Here is a 13,331-nt window from a genome sequence, read left to right on the forward strand (position 1 = left end):
GAAGCCGTGGGTAATTATGCTCCCCTTCACCATTCTTGTGTTTATTGTAACAGGAAAAAAAAGAAGTATTCATTTCCACTATGTTGACTGTGCTAAGCTCATCTATTTCACAATTTCAGGCTCTAGTGATAAAATAAAGTTTTTTTTACTTTGTTCCCACCAAGATCACTGACAGTCAACAAGACAACTTTGATCTGACAAACTCCAAGTTCTGTGGGCTTGATGCATGCCTGGGGCRGGAAAGGAAGATGTGAGAGAAAGTCCATCTTCTGGACTCCTTCAGCTTCAAGGAAACTAGCTGAAATAAAGAAGATCAGGGAGAGGATATGAGAACGGCTTCCTAATTAGTCAGAGCATGAAGTAGGCCAGTGCTGTCTTTCTGTGAGAATGAATGTGAAGGCAAGCTGTGCATTAACAACCTGCAGATGGTAAGGTTTCAAGCAAAGGGAATGGCAGTAGCTCTTTGAGAAGGATCCATGCTGCCTTTTAAAAATTACAGAAGGATGACGAGAGTTATTACTAAGCAGTGAGATTCTTTCCATACCAATTACTGAAGACAAGCCCCTAGATTGCAAGCAAATACCATTATGTATAAACTAGCTGTGATTCAAAATCCCCAAATCCTCAGGCCCATTCCTGCTTGGAAATAAGGAGACTAAGGAACAGGATTCAGTTCRGGCAGAAGCTACATAAAAGTGTAAACCAGCACAGTGAGAGTGACAAATGGCATCAATTTGATCTTTTCTAGGGTAATATAGTACATAGGTACAATATGCAGAAGGCATCCAGCCTAAGTTGTTGTAGGGACTTCACTCCAATGGCTCTTTGAAGATTGACACTAGGTGTAGGTACATCCCACCTTTCTGAAAGCCCGTCTACATCAAAGCAAACAAACGTGTAATGCTGTTTCAGTGCTTCATTTTTGTTCCCACTCTTTTAGGACTTCCTCTGCCACTCTTACCAAGCACCCTTCACCTCTTAAAAATGAAGTGTTAAAGAGACTTTAAAAGTTTAAACACAGTAATCAAAAGTCAAAAGTCGTTATATGCAAAGCACTTTGAATATAGAGGCGAACATGAAAGAGTCAGCTGGCAAGTTGCCTTGCTTTGCATGCGTGTATTTATTCTAAGCAAACAAACAGAAAACTCCAAAGCCAACTGATTTATAAGTAATACAAAAGTATTACTCATCCACAATTGCAATGCAACTGCTCGCAAACAAGATTCAAAGAGTATTTGGTGTCAGAATCTGCAAAGATACAYTGTTACAAAAAATAAAAGCAAAACAAACAAAAAAACCCCACAGCGCACATATACAGAGCTTCACATAAACAGTGAGATGTATAAATTAGCAGTCAGAACATAAATGCTTACACTGCAGCTTACCACAACATGGTAAGAGCTATCTTTTGCTTACAGCCTTCCCCTTGAGCAATCACAAAGCACTCATGTTCTTTCTTAACGTCAGCTAAGAAGAAACACAGACTATGATCCTAGACATCTTCCGAAGCAACTTCTTGTCCTTCTGAAAGGCTAGACAGAAAGGCTACCATTTTCCTCAGTTCTGAAGATTAACTTGCTGCCTTTGAAAACAATCCATCTAGTTTCTAAGGCTGAGCAAACTTTTCACTGTGTTTTATACTAATAGCAAGATAAAATGTTTTGACTTTGAATGCGGCCCACATGCATCAATCACAGACAAGTAGGCCGTGTTGTTAGCAAAGTCATTAGCATCGTGACACAGCTGACTATATACAACAATGCTAGAACATCATGTCTTCTAGCCCATCCTCCATAAACTTCTTGTAAATTGCCATAAACTTTGCCACAAACGCTTCCAAATGATAAATGGCTTTGCTGCCCAGTTGCAGTCGGTGTTCGTAGAAGGCTGCCATCTGTGCAACTTCTCCTTTTAATTGTCCATCACAGTTATTTAAAAGCTCTGACAGGAGGCCCTAAAAAAAAAGAAAAACAGGACAATGTTGAAAAAAAAGTGCTCTTGATAAGAGGATAGCAGTTTTTTTTCCCTCAAAACAGCTAAGCAAAAATCATCAGCGTGAATTTCAGCTTGCTTGACAATCCAATACAAAAGTAGTGTAAGATTTGTCCCACTGCCATCCGACAGAACTAGATTTAGAGAACCTTGTCCCTTCTGAAGCTTTTCAGGATAAATTCCCCAGTTCAAAACAAAAGTTACCTGCTGTAATAACTTTCCTTAAGCTACAATATTCATGACAAGAATTCATTGTCATTCTTAAATGAGGGAAAATAAAGATCTATAATTGAATGACTTCTGCCATAATAAAGCAAACAAAGTTAATGACCAGGTGTTATAACCTCTATTGCACATAGGCAGGCACACGGCCCTGATAGACTTTGAACAAGGGAACTAGGTAGTAATGTTACGTGCTTGCCATTACAGCAACGCTGAGCACAAACAGACATAGCTTATTAATAAGCATCAAGGMAAGATGTTACTATATGAATATGTGCATATACATACAGACACACTAGATACTTTATAACAGCTCAGTCATTTCAAAAACAAACTTAAAAAAAAACAACCAAGAACTCGCTGCTTTAGATCCAAGATAGTGATAAAGTCATCAGGAATCTACTCCCACTGAATCAGTCAGGATTAAGGGAGAAGTAGCACTAAAACACCTCAAATTTATGAAGAGGAAGCGGGTAAAGAACATCCACCTTCACCTTGAAGACAAGCCTTCAGAAAGGGCAAGACTGAATACACAAATCCACTACTAGCAAAATAGCTTAAAGAAAAGTGTAACTAAAGAAATATTCACAAATTAGAAGTTAATGGAATAAGAAAATTATTATCTTGTAATTATGCATCATGGCAATCTCCACCCATAGAGACTGCAAACATTGGCTTTCAATCTTAGTTCTACTACAGTTTTCCTCAGCATCCTTTTACCATGCCTAAAATAAAACTGTCCAGTATGTTTACTTCTCCCAAGAAGATTTCTGTCCTTAAAAATCTTGCTGTCTAGCTTCTCCTTCATAGAATCTCTCCAATATGATAGGGTAAGTATCAAATATATAAGCAAAACATTTACTTTAAAAAAAGCTATGAAGACTCAAGCCTATAGCCTGAGACTCCTCAGGGGGACAAAGCCTGTCCTTCCTTGTTTTCAGCTCTGATGCTGATGTTGGACATCACAGAACAAACTGAAATTGTTAAAATCTGTAACTCATGAAAAGCCAAATAATAGAATAATAGCTGAATTACCTTCATTATGATCTCCGGAGGAATGCAGTGTGTTAGGAGTTCATAAAGCCGTCCACGAATCTCTAAAAGCCTATTGGAAAGTCAACACAAAAATCAGAAAAAATGTCCACAAAGCAAACTAATGTGTTTCTTATACTCATTTCCTATATTCATTTATGTGTGCAGTTCTGAACTCCCCAGTATAAGAGGGACATGGAGCTTCTAGAGAGGGACCAGTGGAGGAGCGACCAAGATGATTAAGGGAATGGAACATCTCTCGTACGAGGAGAGACTGAGTTGGGCCTGTTTTCCTTGGAGAAGGAAAGRCTRAGAGRGGATCTGATCAACATGTACCTGAAGGGGGAATGTAGGGAGGAAGGGGCCAAGCTCTCCTCACTGGTGGCCAGTGACAGGACAAGGGGCAGTGGGTCTAAGTTGAAACCCAGGCAGTTCCATCTCCGTGTGAGGAGGAACTTCTTCACTGTGAGGGTGCCAGAGCCCTGGCACAGGCTGCCCAGGGAGGCTGTGGAGTCTCCTTCTCTGGAGATCTTCCAAACCCGCCTGGCTGCCACCCTGTGCCCCGTGCTCTGGATGTCCCTGCTGGAGCAGGGGGCTGGATTGGGTGATCTCTAGAGGTGCCTTCCAACCTCAGCCATTCTGTGATGTAGTATGAGGAGGAGGGGGTRGGAAGAGTCAAACCAAACTAATTTTTTTTGAATAAACCAAAAAGCAGCACTCAAGTCTATTTCCATTCACATTCTACATATCTTACCCTTTTGAATAATGCTACAGTTATCAAGGTTTCAGTTAATGTAGAAGCTACAGAGCTATTCTCCAGGTTGCCTCTCTAGTTTCTGTTCACCTCTAAATTTTTACTATTCATRCCTAAAAACTGTGAGAAGTTAGCACAAAAATGATTATAGTGAAGAAACTCACTTRAGTTGCTTTTCTAGCCTCTTTTTTACAAGTAGAGGAAAGATGAGTACGTGACAGAAAAATTATGCAATTGTCAATTCTCAACTTTTGATATAATGAGGCCAGATATCAGACGCTAACAGATAATAACTGGTATCAGGGACTACAAACTTTTAAAGTAAATACAGCAAATGACTCTTCAGACAATACAAGAAGCAGGATGAAATGAACTAGAGAGGGTATCTCCCAATGTGGTAGGGAAAAAAAAAGCACATCTTGCTAAGCAAAACAGAACCAAAGAAATCACACAATGACAAAACCTGCAATATGTTCTACATTAATGGCAGAGAAGCTGACAGTTCATTATTAGAGCAAATCAGACCAGAAGGCATTCAGATTAAAGCACAGAATTGAAGACAAAACTGTTGGAAGAGACTTATAAGAAACATCTACTTATGTTTAAGGCCCTCCATTGAGACTTTTGTCTAATTTCAACTTTCCTGCAACGCAAGCTTATTTTTTCTAGGCCTTCCCACCACGGATATGAAAAAAGTTATTACATTTCCTGTCCAAGTCTTTCTATTCTTCTCATTCTGTTGTCTTTAGGCTAAATCTCATTCTTTCCATATGGGTCACGTTCTCTACAACTGATTCTTGGCAGCTGCCTCCAGATTCTTAGTTTGCCTGAAAGGTCTCAATGCAAAGCTCAAAATAGGATAGAGCATTCCAGAAGAAGCCTTACTAAGGCTGCATAAACAGCACAGACTAATTCCACTGTCATACAGCCTGAATTTCTAATCTTGTACAGAAGACAACTTTAGTGGATTACAGATTCATAAAACTGACTCATGTTCATTTGTATTCARTCAAAAACTCTAGTTTACTTTGTCAAATTCCTAATAATTTGTTCTTCAACATGCATTCAATTCTTTGCATCTAAGTGGAACATCTATTTTTTTTTAAAAAGTTTTCTCCAATTTTAAGAAGTTTGCAAATGCTGGCCCTCTTCCAACCTAACTGAAATCCTACCTAATTTTGCATCAAATAACTTATAATAAAGAATATTCTCTAATCCATTACCAAAATCATTAATGAAAATAATCAGGTTGAGTTGKCTCAAGTCAAAGCCATGAGGCGCCCCAGATGCATTTCTCTACAATGACAACACATTACTATGAATACTTTCCAAAATGGCTTCAAACGTCACTTTTTAACCCAATCCTCAAAAGCAGTTYCACATAAATCAAATCTCCTTCAGTTGCTTATAAAAAAACACTGTGGAAAACAGTATTAAATATTTAAATACATGTATCTTGGCACAGTAGTTTGGACTTGAGGACATACTTTTCTGTGACATAAGGTCATTATTGTATCAAGCTCATCCAGGCATTTCTGGTAGCTTTAAGACTCAGTTCCTTTGCCTGCAAAGTACCAGCTCTAGCACAAATGCCAGAAAATTACAAATAACGAATGATATCACATTTTAAAATACAGTATTTCTAGAGCTCAAAAGTACTAAATGTAGCTTACAGAAAAAGCCAGGTATATCCACCTACCTCTGCGGTGTCTGTTGACTGACAATAGCATTTGCAGTTTCTCTCAAATACACTTCCCAGTCCATCTCAGGAATATCTTGATCAGGAGTGAAAGGATATCTACATTAAAAAGAAAAAGGAGAAAAAAAAAGAAAAACACCCACAGTTTTCTCACCTCTTCTAGCAGTGGCTCAGAAGCACACTCATTTATGTCGCCGAGAGCCTGACCCGTATTAATTTTTAGTGATGACTTACTGCTGTACTCTGCAGGACTCGCACATAAGCAGTGCTTTCCGAAGGTTCCTGCCAGATTTCTCTGCAAGCCTCTGAGCCAGTTCCTGAGGCAGAGTCAGGCCTTCCTTCTTGCACACACTGGACAGTACGTGGCAGATCTAGACGGGAAACAGATAACCAACATTCATCAGACCATTTAGTACCATTTAGATTTTTCCAGTTTAAATCATTCCTGGATCAGAGATGGATGAGCGGCTCATAAGAAGCATTTGACAAGTCAGCCAGGCCAAAGGAAAAAGAGATGACTTCCTCGAGTGAAGTAATTCCTAAGTTCACAGCAGGAAGGTCTTTTAAAGGCCTTTGTTTCTTTCTCAACATACATCTTCTATGCTGGGAGCAGGCACTCGGATGGCCAGGCATCTGCTTTGAATGGGTGCAATGATTTTTGACATGGAGTTGCAGCACAGGATCAGCCTGCAGGTGGCCATGTACTTTTCCATCGTTCTTCGCAAAGCATGCTGAGCATCTTTAGTAAGCTTGTCAACTTCTGTTAACAGCACCACTGAAAAACAGTTTTAAAAAAGCACATTTTAAAATAAAAAAAAATCTCTCTAATAAAATGCATATTTTGATGTATAAGAATACTAAAATGATTGATACRTTAAGCAAGAGGCAGCATAATCCCACCGACAGGAAAACAGAGTAACATTAAGGTGACCCTCATTCTGCAATTCCATGCATTGCAGTGCTGATTAGGAACCCTTTGGAGGAACAAATCAGTCTGCTGCTCATCCCTCATTTTCCCTCTGGTTCTATCAGCTGCCGGAAGAAGCTAGCCAACTTAAGACACTTAAAGGTGCATGGCATGACTGCAGCTGCAGGGGTGTGTGTGTGTGTGTGTATATACGTGTATATACACATATACACATATATACACATATACACATACAATGCACGCATGTATGTGTTATAAATAAAATACTTCTCAACTTTTTGCTGAAAGTCACTATCCCTAAATCCCTGCAACAGGCAACTAACACCTGCTTACACAGAACCATTCACCATAGGCTATCTTGCCCCTCAAATCRATATTAAAACACAATATCTCATAAATAAAATACTCCTGTAGCTCAGTAAACGAAGTTATAATGCATTTCAGGGGGTGGGGTTGCAATGAGAGATCAGGAATCTAAGCTCCCCATTCCCAGACATAATCATTCAACTACAGCCAGTTTTCCTAAGAAAACAGTCCCAGACTTGTATCAATACTTAGTCACTCCAAATACTTCCAGAGCAACTGCAGACCACTCCAAGGAGTGTGTGAAGTTTAGCTTGCGAAAGGTTTGTAGGTACCCACAAGTATGACATTTATACAAACAACAAGAAACATCTGGAATCACTAAAATACACCAGTATTTTTCTTTTGGGGTATTTTGACTGATTTTAACTGGTTTTACTCACCTTTAAAATCTCTTTGGGTACTTGTCTCAAGCTGTTGGGATTGTGCTACTGTCTTCAAGAGCTCCTGGATTACTACACGGTCATTGTTTCCTGCATCACTGTATGAGTTCAAATAAAACTTGTTTTAAAGCAACTTCACATTGTATACAAAGTTCATCCTCCTAACCATTTCTTAATCAGTTTACTTTTATACTATCAAAAGTAACAGCAAGACCCTCTAAGCCCTAAGACTACTATGTAGGCACAGAAGGACTAACAGCCATGTGTGGGGAAGCAATGAAACCACCACAGTAAACTGCTTTATTAACTCTTTAAATAGATATCTGTTTTTTCTGGTATGAGAAGCCAGATGATTCAAAATGTGTTACTTGCAATTTTGACAAAGATTCTTACCTAGAATTTTTTGCCACAGACTTGATGAATCCTGCTAGAATGTAATCAAACAGTAGGATATCCAACTCATTGAAAAAGGATAGATAAAAATGCAGAGAGTTTCTCACTCCCCTCCTCGCCACACCTTAATCTAAGTGCCTTACTATGAATCACCTGCAGGCTTAATGTAAACTTGAATGGCAGACAAAGTTGGTAAATGTTAATAGTACAAGACTAATGCCAAGATGTTATTAAAACACATGCGAGTGGTTTGTTTCTTCTAGAAGGCTGAAAATCATTGAATAATACCAGATCTTATTCCTTCCTCTACTCTTTACAGTCCCTTATAGTATCACTGCAGAGCTCCTCAGTCCTCAGGCTAACAGCTAAACTATCRTGACTCAGATTTGACAACCAAGGAGAGTAAATTGCAAGACAGATTATTGAAGCAGAGAAGGAGAAGAAAAGACATCCCTATCCCTTATTCTCCCCAGACTACAGCCTTCCAAGGCAGCGGCAGCTCTGCAACATTTATCTGACAAGCAAATGAAAAGGCATTGGGCTGTGCTGCTCAAGTCACCCCCTGAGCAGACCTTCCCTGTTGCTGACAAGGAGGCAGAACAGACAGAAGCATCATTTTAGTTCAGCAGTCCACACAACCTGATGTACAGACTGCACTGTGATCAACTAGGTASTGCAACTTAAGAGATCATTCAGTGCTGGTTCTGCTTCTGATTTAGGACAGCTTTTGGAAACAGTTTCTAACATTTAGACATTTATCTTTCTTTACAGAAACAGAGAACCTAGGGTTTAATTTCTCAATACAACAAATATAAAATTATCACACAAATGTTGTTGTTTCTTACTCCTTTGCTAATCATTTATTCAAGAGAATCCATTTTAAAGTGCCTATCCAGACAYGACAAGCCATCAGCAGGTAAAGTCCCAGAATTCAGAGGAACAGTTTGGAGGAAATAGATCAGTTTTATCTAATAAGAGTTTCATAATAAATTTAATGTCTGCTGCGTCCTACCCCTTCCCAGAAGTTAATTTCCTTTCCCTGTCAGCTATTTACCATGCTCCATGTTACTCAAGATSCACTGTGTGATTTCACAGTACTCTTAATTCAATCAGAATTTGCAGACCACATTGATAAACATTACACAGACATACTGTAATAGCACAGACAAGTTCACTGTCTGGTCAGACACACATGAAAACTGGTGGATCACTTAAAGCCTGTGAATCAACATCCTTAATCCTTAGAATCCTTAGAATCCTTAATCAGAACTCAGCACGATATTTTTTACAGTAAAGCATCAATTTATGCTTTTAGGGTTTTTTTTTTTATTTGAAGATATAATTATTTTTATGTCTTCCAAGCTACGAGTACTCTCTAGARAATATTAGAAGACAAGCTCATGAGAGTAGAAAAATGAATTGTCAGATACTGTATATACAACCAAAACCGCATATTTAAAGGACACAAAAAAGGACAGTCCTCAGCTTTACTTGTTTAGGGCCATATTAGAATACCAGCAGATAAGCACTAATCAGTATAGACATGAACTTTTTGAAGACCACATGGTATATGAGAACAGCAGCTAAAATGCATAGAGTAACACGAGGAAAAAAAGTGTTAACAATAAGCACAAAGCTCAAAGTTACTTTGGGATATAATAGATTACTGTCTTGTAAATGCAATTCAGGACAACAAAGTCAACATAATCAAAGCCTGCCACTGCAGAATGGCAGGCACTCTCCTGTGATTTAAATTAATGTTAAAGGGTTTCAGGTAAATACGTTATATATAATTTGGGTCAAAGAACTATCACCACCAATTTCACAAATGTCAGGCTATGACAGGGCATTGGATGTCTTCCAACAGGGAAGGCTCATGCTCAAGACTGTTTTTGTCTTAAAAGAATCACTGGATAAACATTGCTTATTTCTAAGCCATTTTATTTTCTTATTTTTTAGAAGATAAATGATTTGSGGTTCTAGGACCAATCAAAGTCTTCAATTTCACCTTAGATGGCTAAATTCAAGAATTCAGAATAGATCTGATACCACGTCCTCTCCATCTTCATAGTTAGGTCATGAAACAGATCATTACTGTATTTAGGATATAGGAATCCAATTTTCACTTAGAGTTGTCCCATTAAAAGTCCTTTCCCTGCCCTAATTTGCAGCCCAATCTTGCAAACCCTGTCTTGCTCAAGCAAGAATATGTGCAATCAGCTCTCATAAACATGGGTTGAAACCACTTAAAATATAACCAATARCATCAAATCAAATTGGGATATTTTTATTATGTACTTACCTTGGGTTTACTTCAAGGTGATAGTTACTTGCAATGGTGCTAATTTCAATTTTCTTTTTGGAAGGTGCCTATGTAGAAAGTAAGCATACAGGATTTCAGAAAGATCAGATCAGATGCAAAAAATCATCTTAAGGATTAAGTCTATCTAATGTCTAYCTAAAGTCTGTCTAATGTGTTGGCAGTTTCACAAAGCAATGATACTTTCCCCTGTGACACCAACACAAGAAATACTAATGCATCATCCAACCACCAGAATAATAATAGGAAATAATATATTAGTCATACATATTCCCTATTGCTCTGCACTCCAGTCATCAATAGTGATTTTTGTAGCAAGTAATTGCATTTTTTGAATCAGTCACTCAAAAAGAGGGATCTTTCTGAAGAAAATGTCTTAGTGGAAAAGTCTGCAGACAAGTTGYCTTCTCCAACAACATGCTTCCCCTTGCAACCCTGAAAAGGTTGTTTACTGCTCTTGGCAAAGGGATATAATTCTGTATTTGGTTAAAGGAAAACAAAAGCAATCGTGCCACCTCTGAGACTGAACAGAGTCTTGGTGGTTAAGCCTTCCACAACACTGATTTGGAACGGAAAATATCCCCTTTTTAATAACAAATTCCACCATGTCTTGATCTTAGCCATTTAGTCAAGCTATTTTTTTTTCTCCTAATGTTGAAATTGGTGCTATGAGAATGAACAAACAAGTCCAAAACTTGCATATATGAGAAAAATATCACTAGTCTTTTTTAAAAATATGGGTTACCTTCACAGACAAATGTTATTAAGAGCTAGCCTATTATGCATTTTGTTGCCCAAAACAGCCAACAGAACTGCACACACTTCAGGAACTACAGCGTCTGGCAAAAGTACTTGTTTAGGTAACCAAACTAATCTGATTGACTATGTATGTGAGCTCATCAAAGAAAGCAAACATGAAAAGCACTGTATTTGTGTGAAAAAAACCCCACAAACTGCTCCACAASAGAAATACATTAGAGCATAAACATCGGAATTGCTTTTAAGGGGTGTGTGTGTTGTGGGGAAGGTCGGCGTTACCGTTATACTCTGATGCTCAATCCTCAGCTTTTCCACACCCGCGCCATACAACTCCCTTAGCAAACACATGATTCGAGTCTTCTTTCCAGCTCCTGACGGTCCGTACACCAGGAGATGAGGGAAATCCCCRCACTGAACCTGAACACAAAGCAACAGGCTGCGTTAGCTGCGACAGCATTGCCCTTATGCACGGGCAGGTATATTATGTACTGAATATATTGTATTTGCCTGTGGCTCAACACTTGCCTTCCCTTCCTCTCCCACCCAGGTTTATATRAAGGCAGCAGCTAAGCCCCTTTACCCCAAACCAAGCACGCAGAACAGCTTCCACAGGGCCGCCACAGACACMCAAGGGGCCACGAGCGGCCTGTATTGAAACCAAACCACGCGGGAAAGCAACGGGCGGGGGGACGAGGCCGCAGCAGCGGCCCGGGAAGCCGCGGCCGGGCGCGTGGCGGCGGGGCGGGCCCCTCACCAGGTTGCGGAGCTGCGCCGCCTGCTCGCGGTGATAGTCGAGGCGCCCGAGGGCGCCGGGCCGGTGCTTGTCCGCCCAGAGGCTCATGGCGGTTGAAAGGCGCGCGCGCCGCCCCGCGCCCGCCCCGCCGCTCCTACGGCGGCCGCCTGCGGACAGGCTTAGGCGACACGCGGATCCAAGCGCCCACCCTGCCCCTCCCGCCCGGGCGCCCCTAACGGTCGCCGCTAACGGTCGCGCCGCCGCGCTGCGCCTGCGCATGCGCGGGCCATTTTCTTCTCCGTTTACTTCATTTTTAAGCGACAGGAGGGCATCGTGAGCCGTATTATTTGGCTCTGTCGGAAGGCGCTGCTTGTAAAAGGCAGTGGCGGCGCGGGCGGCAGCCGAGCAGGCCCGGTGAGGCCCGCAGCACCACCTCCCTCCCATGGCCCAGCCATACTGTCACACTAATGGCATGACAAAACACAGTATTGTGCATAAGCAGCATCATTATTTGAAATTAAAAATAAGATTTCTAAAAGTAGTAATATGTGGGTATACACATGAATAGGCAGAACTGTCAGTCTAATTTTTTACTTATTTTTTTATGAAAAATAGGCAGTTGGATAAAAGATTTATTTAGCTAATCAGATCATGTCAGCTTTTGTCCACATTTATGTATGTACTCAGACATAATGCATGTCTAAGACTACCATAATGCAAGTATTGGCTTCATTAGCCTTGCTGTTCATGTTCCTCTTAAAGGTCACCCAGACCTCGGAGGGGCAGATGGAGAACACATCGAGTAGTAACGTGCTACCTGCTTATCTGAAACAGTTCCTTACTGTCATAGGCGTTTGTGAATGAGTTTGATCTGCAGATGAATTAGCAAATTCACCCTTTTCTGCTTGTTAGCGCTGCCTTGCATGTGATGGAGTTGGCGGCAGCTGCTACAACAGTTACCGAGCACAGCACTTACCTTTGAGTCCCTCTGCTCTACTCTGCCCCACAAAAAGTGACTGCTTTGCTGTTGCTATTTCTACATGTTAAACTTGTAGCTTTATAATGACCCTCGTGTGGCTGCTCTCTCCCCTCAGCGCCAGAACCATCGCTGGATTTCACTAGGAGTGCTCTTCCTTATGTATCCTCTTAGTCTGACCAACCTTTTGCAGGTCCTTTGTTGATTAATCTGGCTAATAAAACATAAGTGAGGTGCTGTTCTTATGTCTGTCAGTGTCATGCTAAACTCAATTGCAGCCTCTGTGATAATAATAAGTCAAGAATGTCATTTGCAAYGTCATTATAAGTCTACATTACTGTTCCAGGCCCAGAGATACTGATGCTGGCTTCTAGGTGGTGATTTGACAGGTTCTCCAGCTTTAGAAAATTCCAATGAAAACAAAGTGTGTGCAGAGTGGAGGTTAATTTAAATAGACAGGTTCCAGTCCAGAAGACTGTTAGATGCTTTCAACTCCCAATGAAACTAAGGAGAAACATGGAGCGTCTCTGAAAGGGCTCTGAGCTCTTTGCAGTAGTACRTGGGTCATCAGTTTCCTTCCTGTTTTCTCCTAACTCAAGGAGAAAATTTTGGCAGTTTTGCCCCAGCTCAGCAAGCCTTTTAAGCAAGCCTTTTAAGGCTTAAGTTTAAGCTTTCAGTTAAGTTGTTATTTGCTGTTATTTGCTGTAAAAAGTAAGCAAACAGATGAACAAATTTAATTTGTTAAATAAAAATCTTAGCATTTTGCAACCTAGGACT

At 40.3% G+C, this 13,331-nt stretch overlaps 1 protein-coding gene across 1 annotated transcript; it reads right to left on the reverse strand.

Annotated features, from left to right (window-relative positions):
- Nucleotides 1–1,101: 1,101 nt before the first annotated feature.
- On the reverse strand, nucleotides 1,102–11,687 carry RFC3 (replication factor C subunit 3). Its single transcript, XM_026033922.1, has 9 exons — nucleotides 11,600–11,687; nucleotides 11,125–11,262; nucleotides 10,069–10,136; nucleotides 7,374–7,471; nucleotides 6,293–6,474; nucleotides 5,934–6,070; nucleotides 5,700–5,798; nucleotides 3,250–3,319; nucleotides 1,102–1,954 (listed from the first exon to the last, which is right to left on the reverse strand). Exons 1-9 carry the CDS (start codon nucleotides 11,684–11,686, stop codon nucleotides 1,763–1,765), a joined length of 1,071 nt encoding a protein of 356 aa, XP_025889707.1. The 5' UTR covers nucleotide 11,687; the 3' UTR covers nucleotides 1,102–1,762.
- Nucleotides 11,688–13,331: the final 1,644 nt, after the last annotated feature.

This window comes from Nothoprocta perdicaria, unplaced genomic scaffold (assembly GCF_003342845.1).
Source record: "Nothoprocta perdicaria isolate Ctin4 unplaced genomic scaffold, notPer1 scaffold_137, whole genome shotgun sequence".
In the NCBI taxonomy this organism is placed as follows: Eukaryota; Metazoa; Chordata; class Aves; order Tinamiformes; family Tinamidae; genus Nothoprocta; species Nothoprocta perdicaria.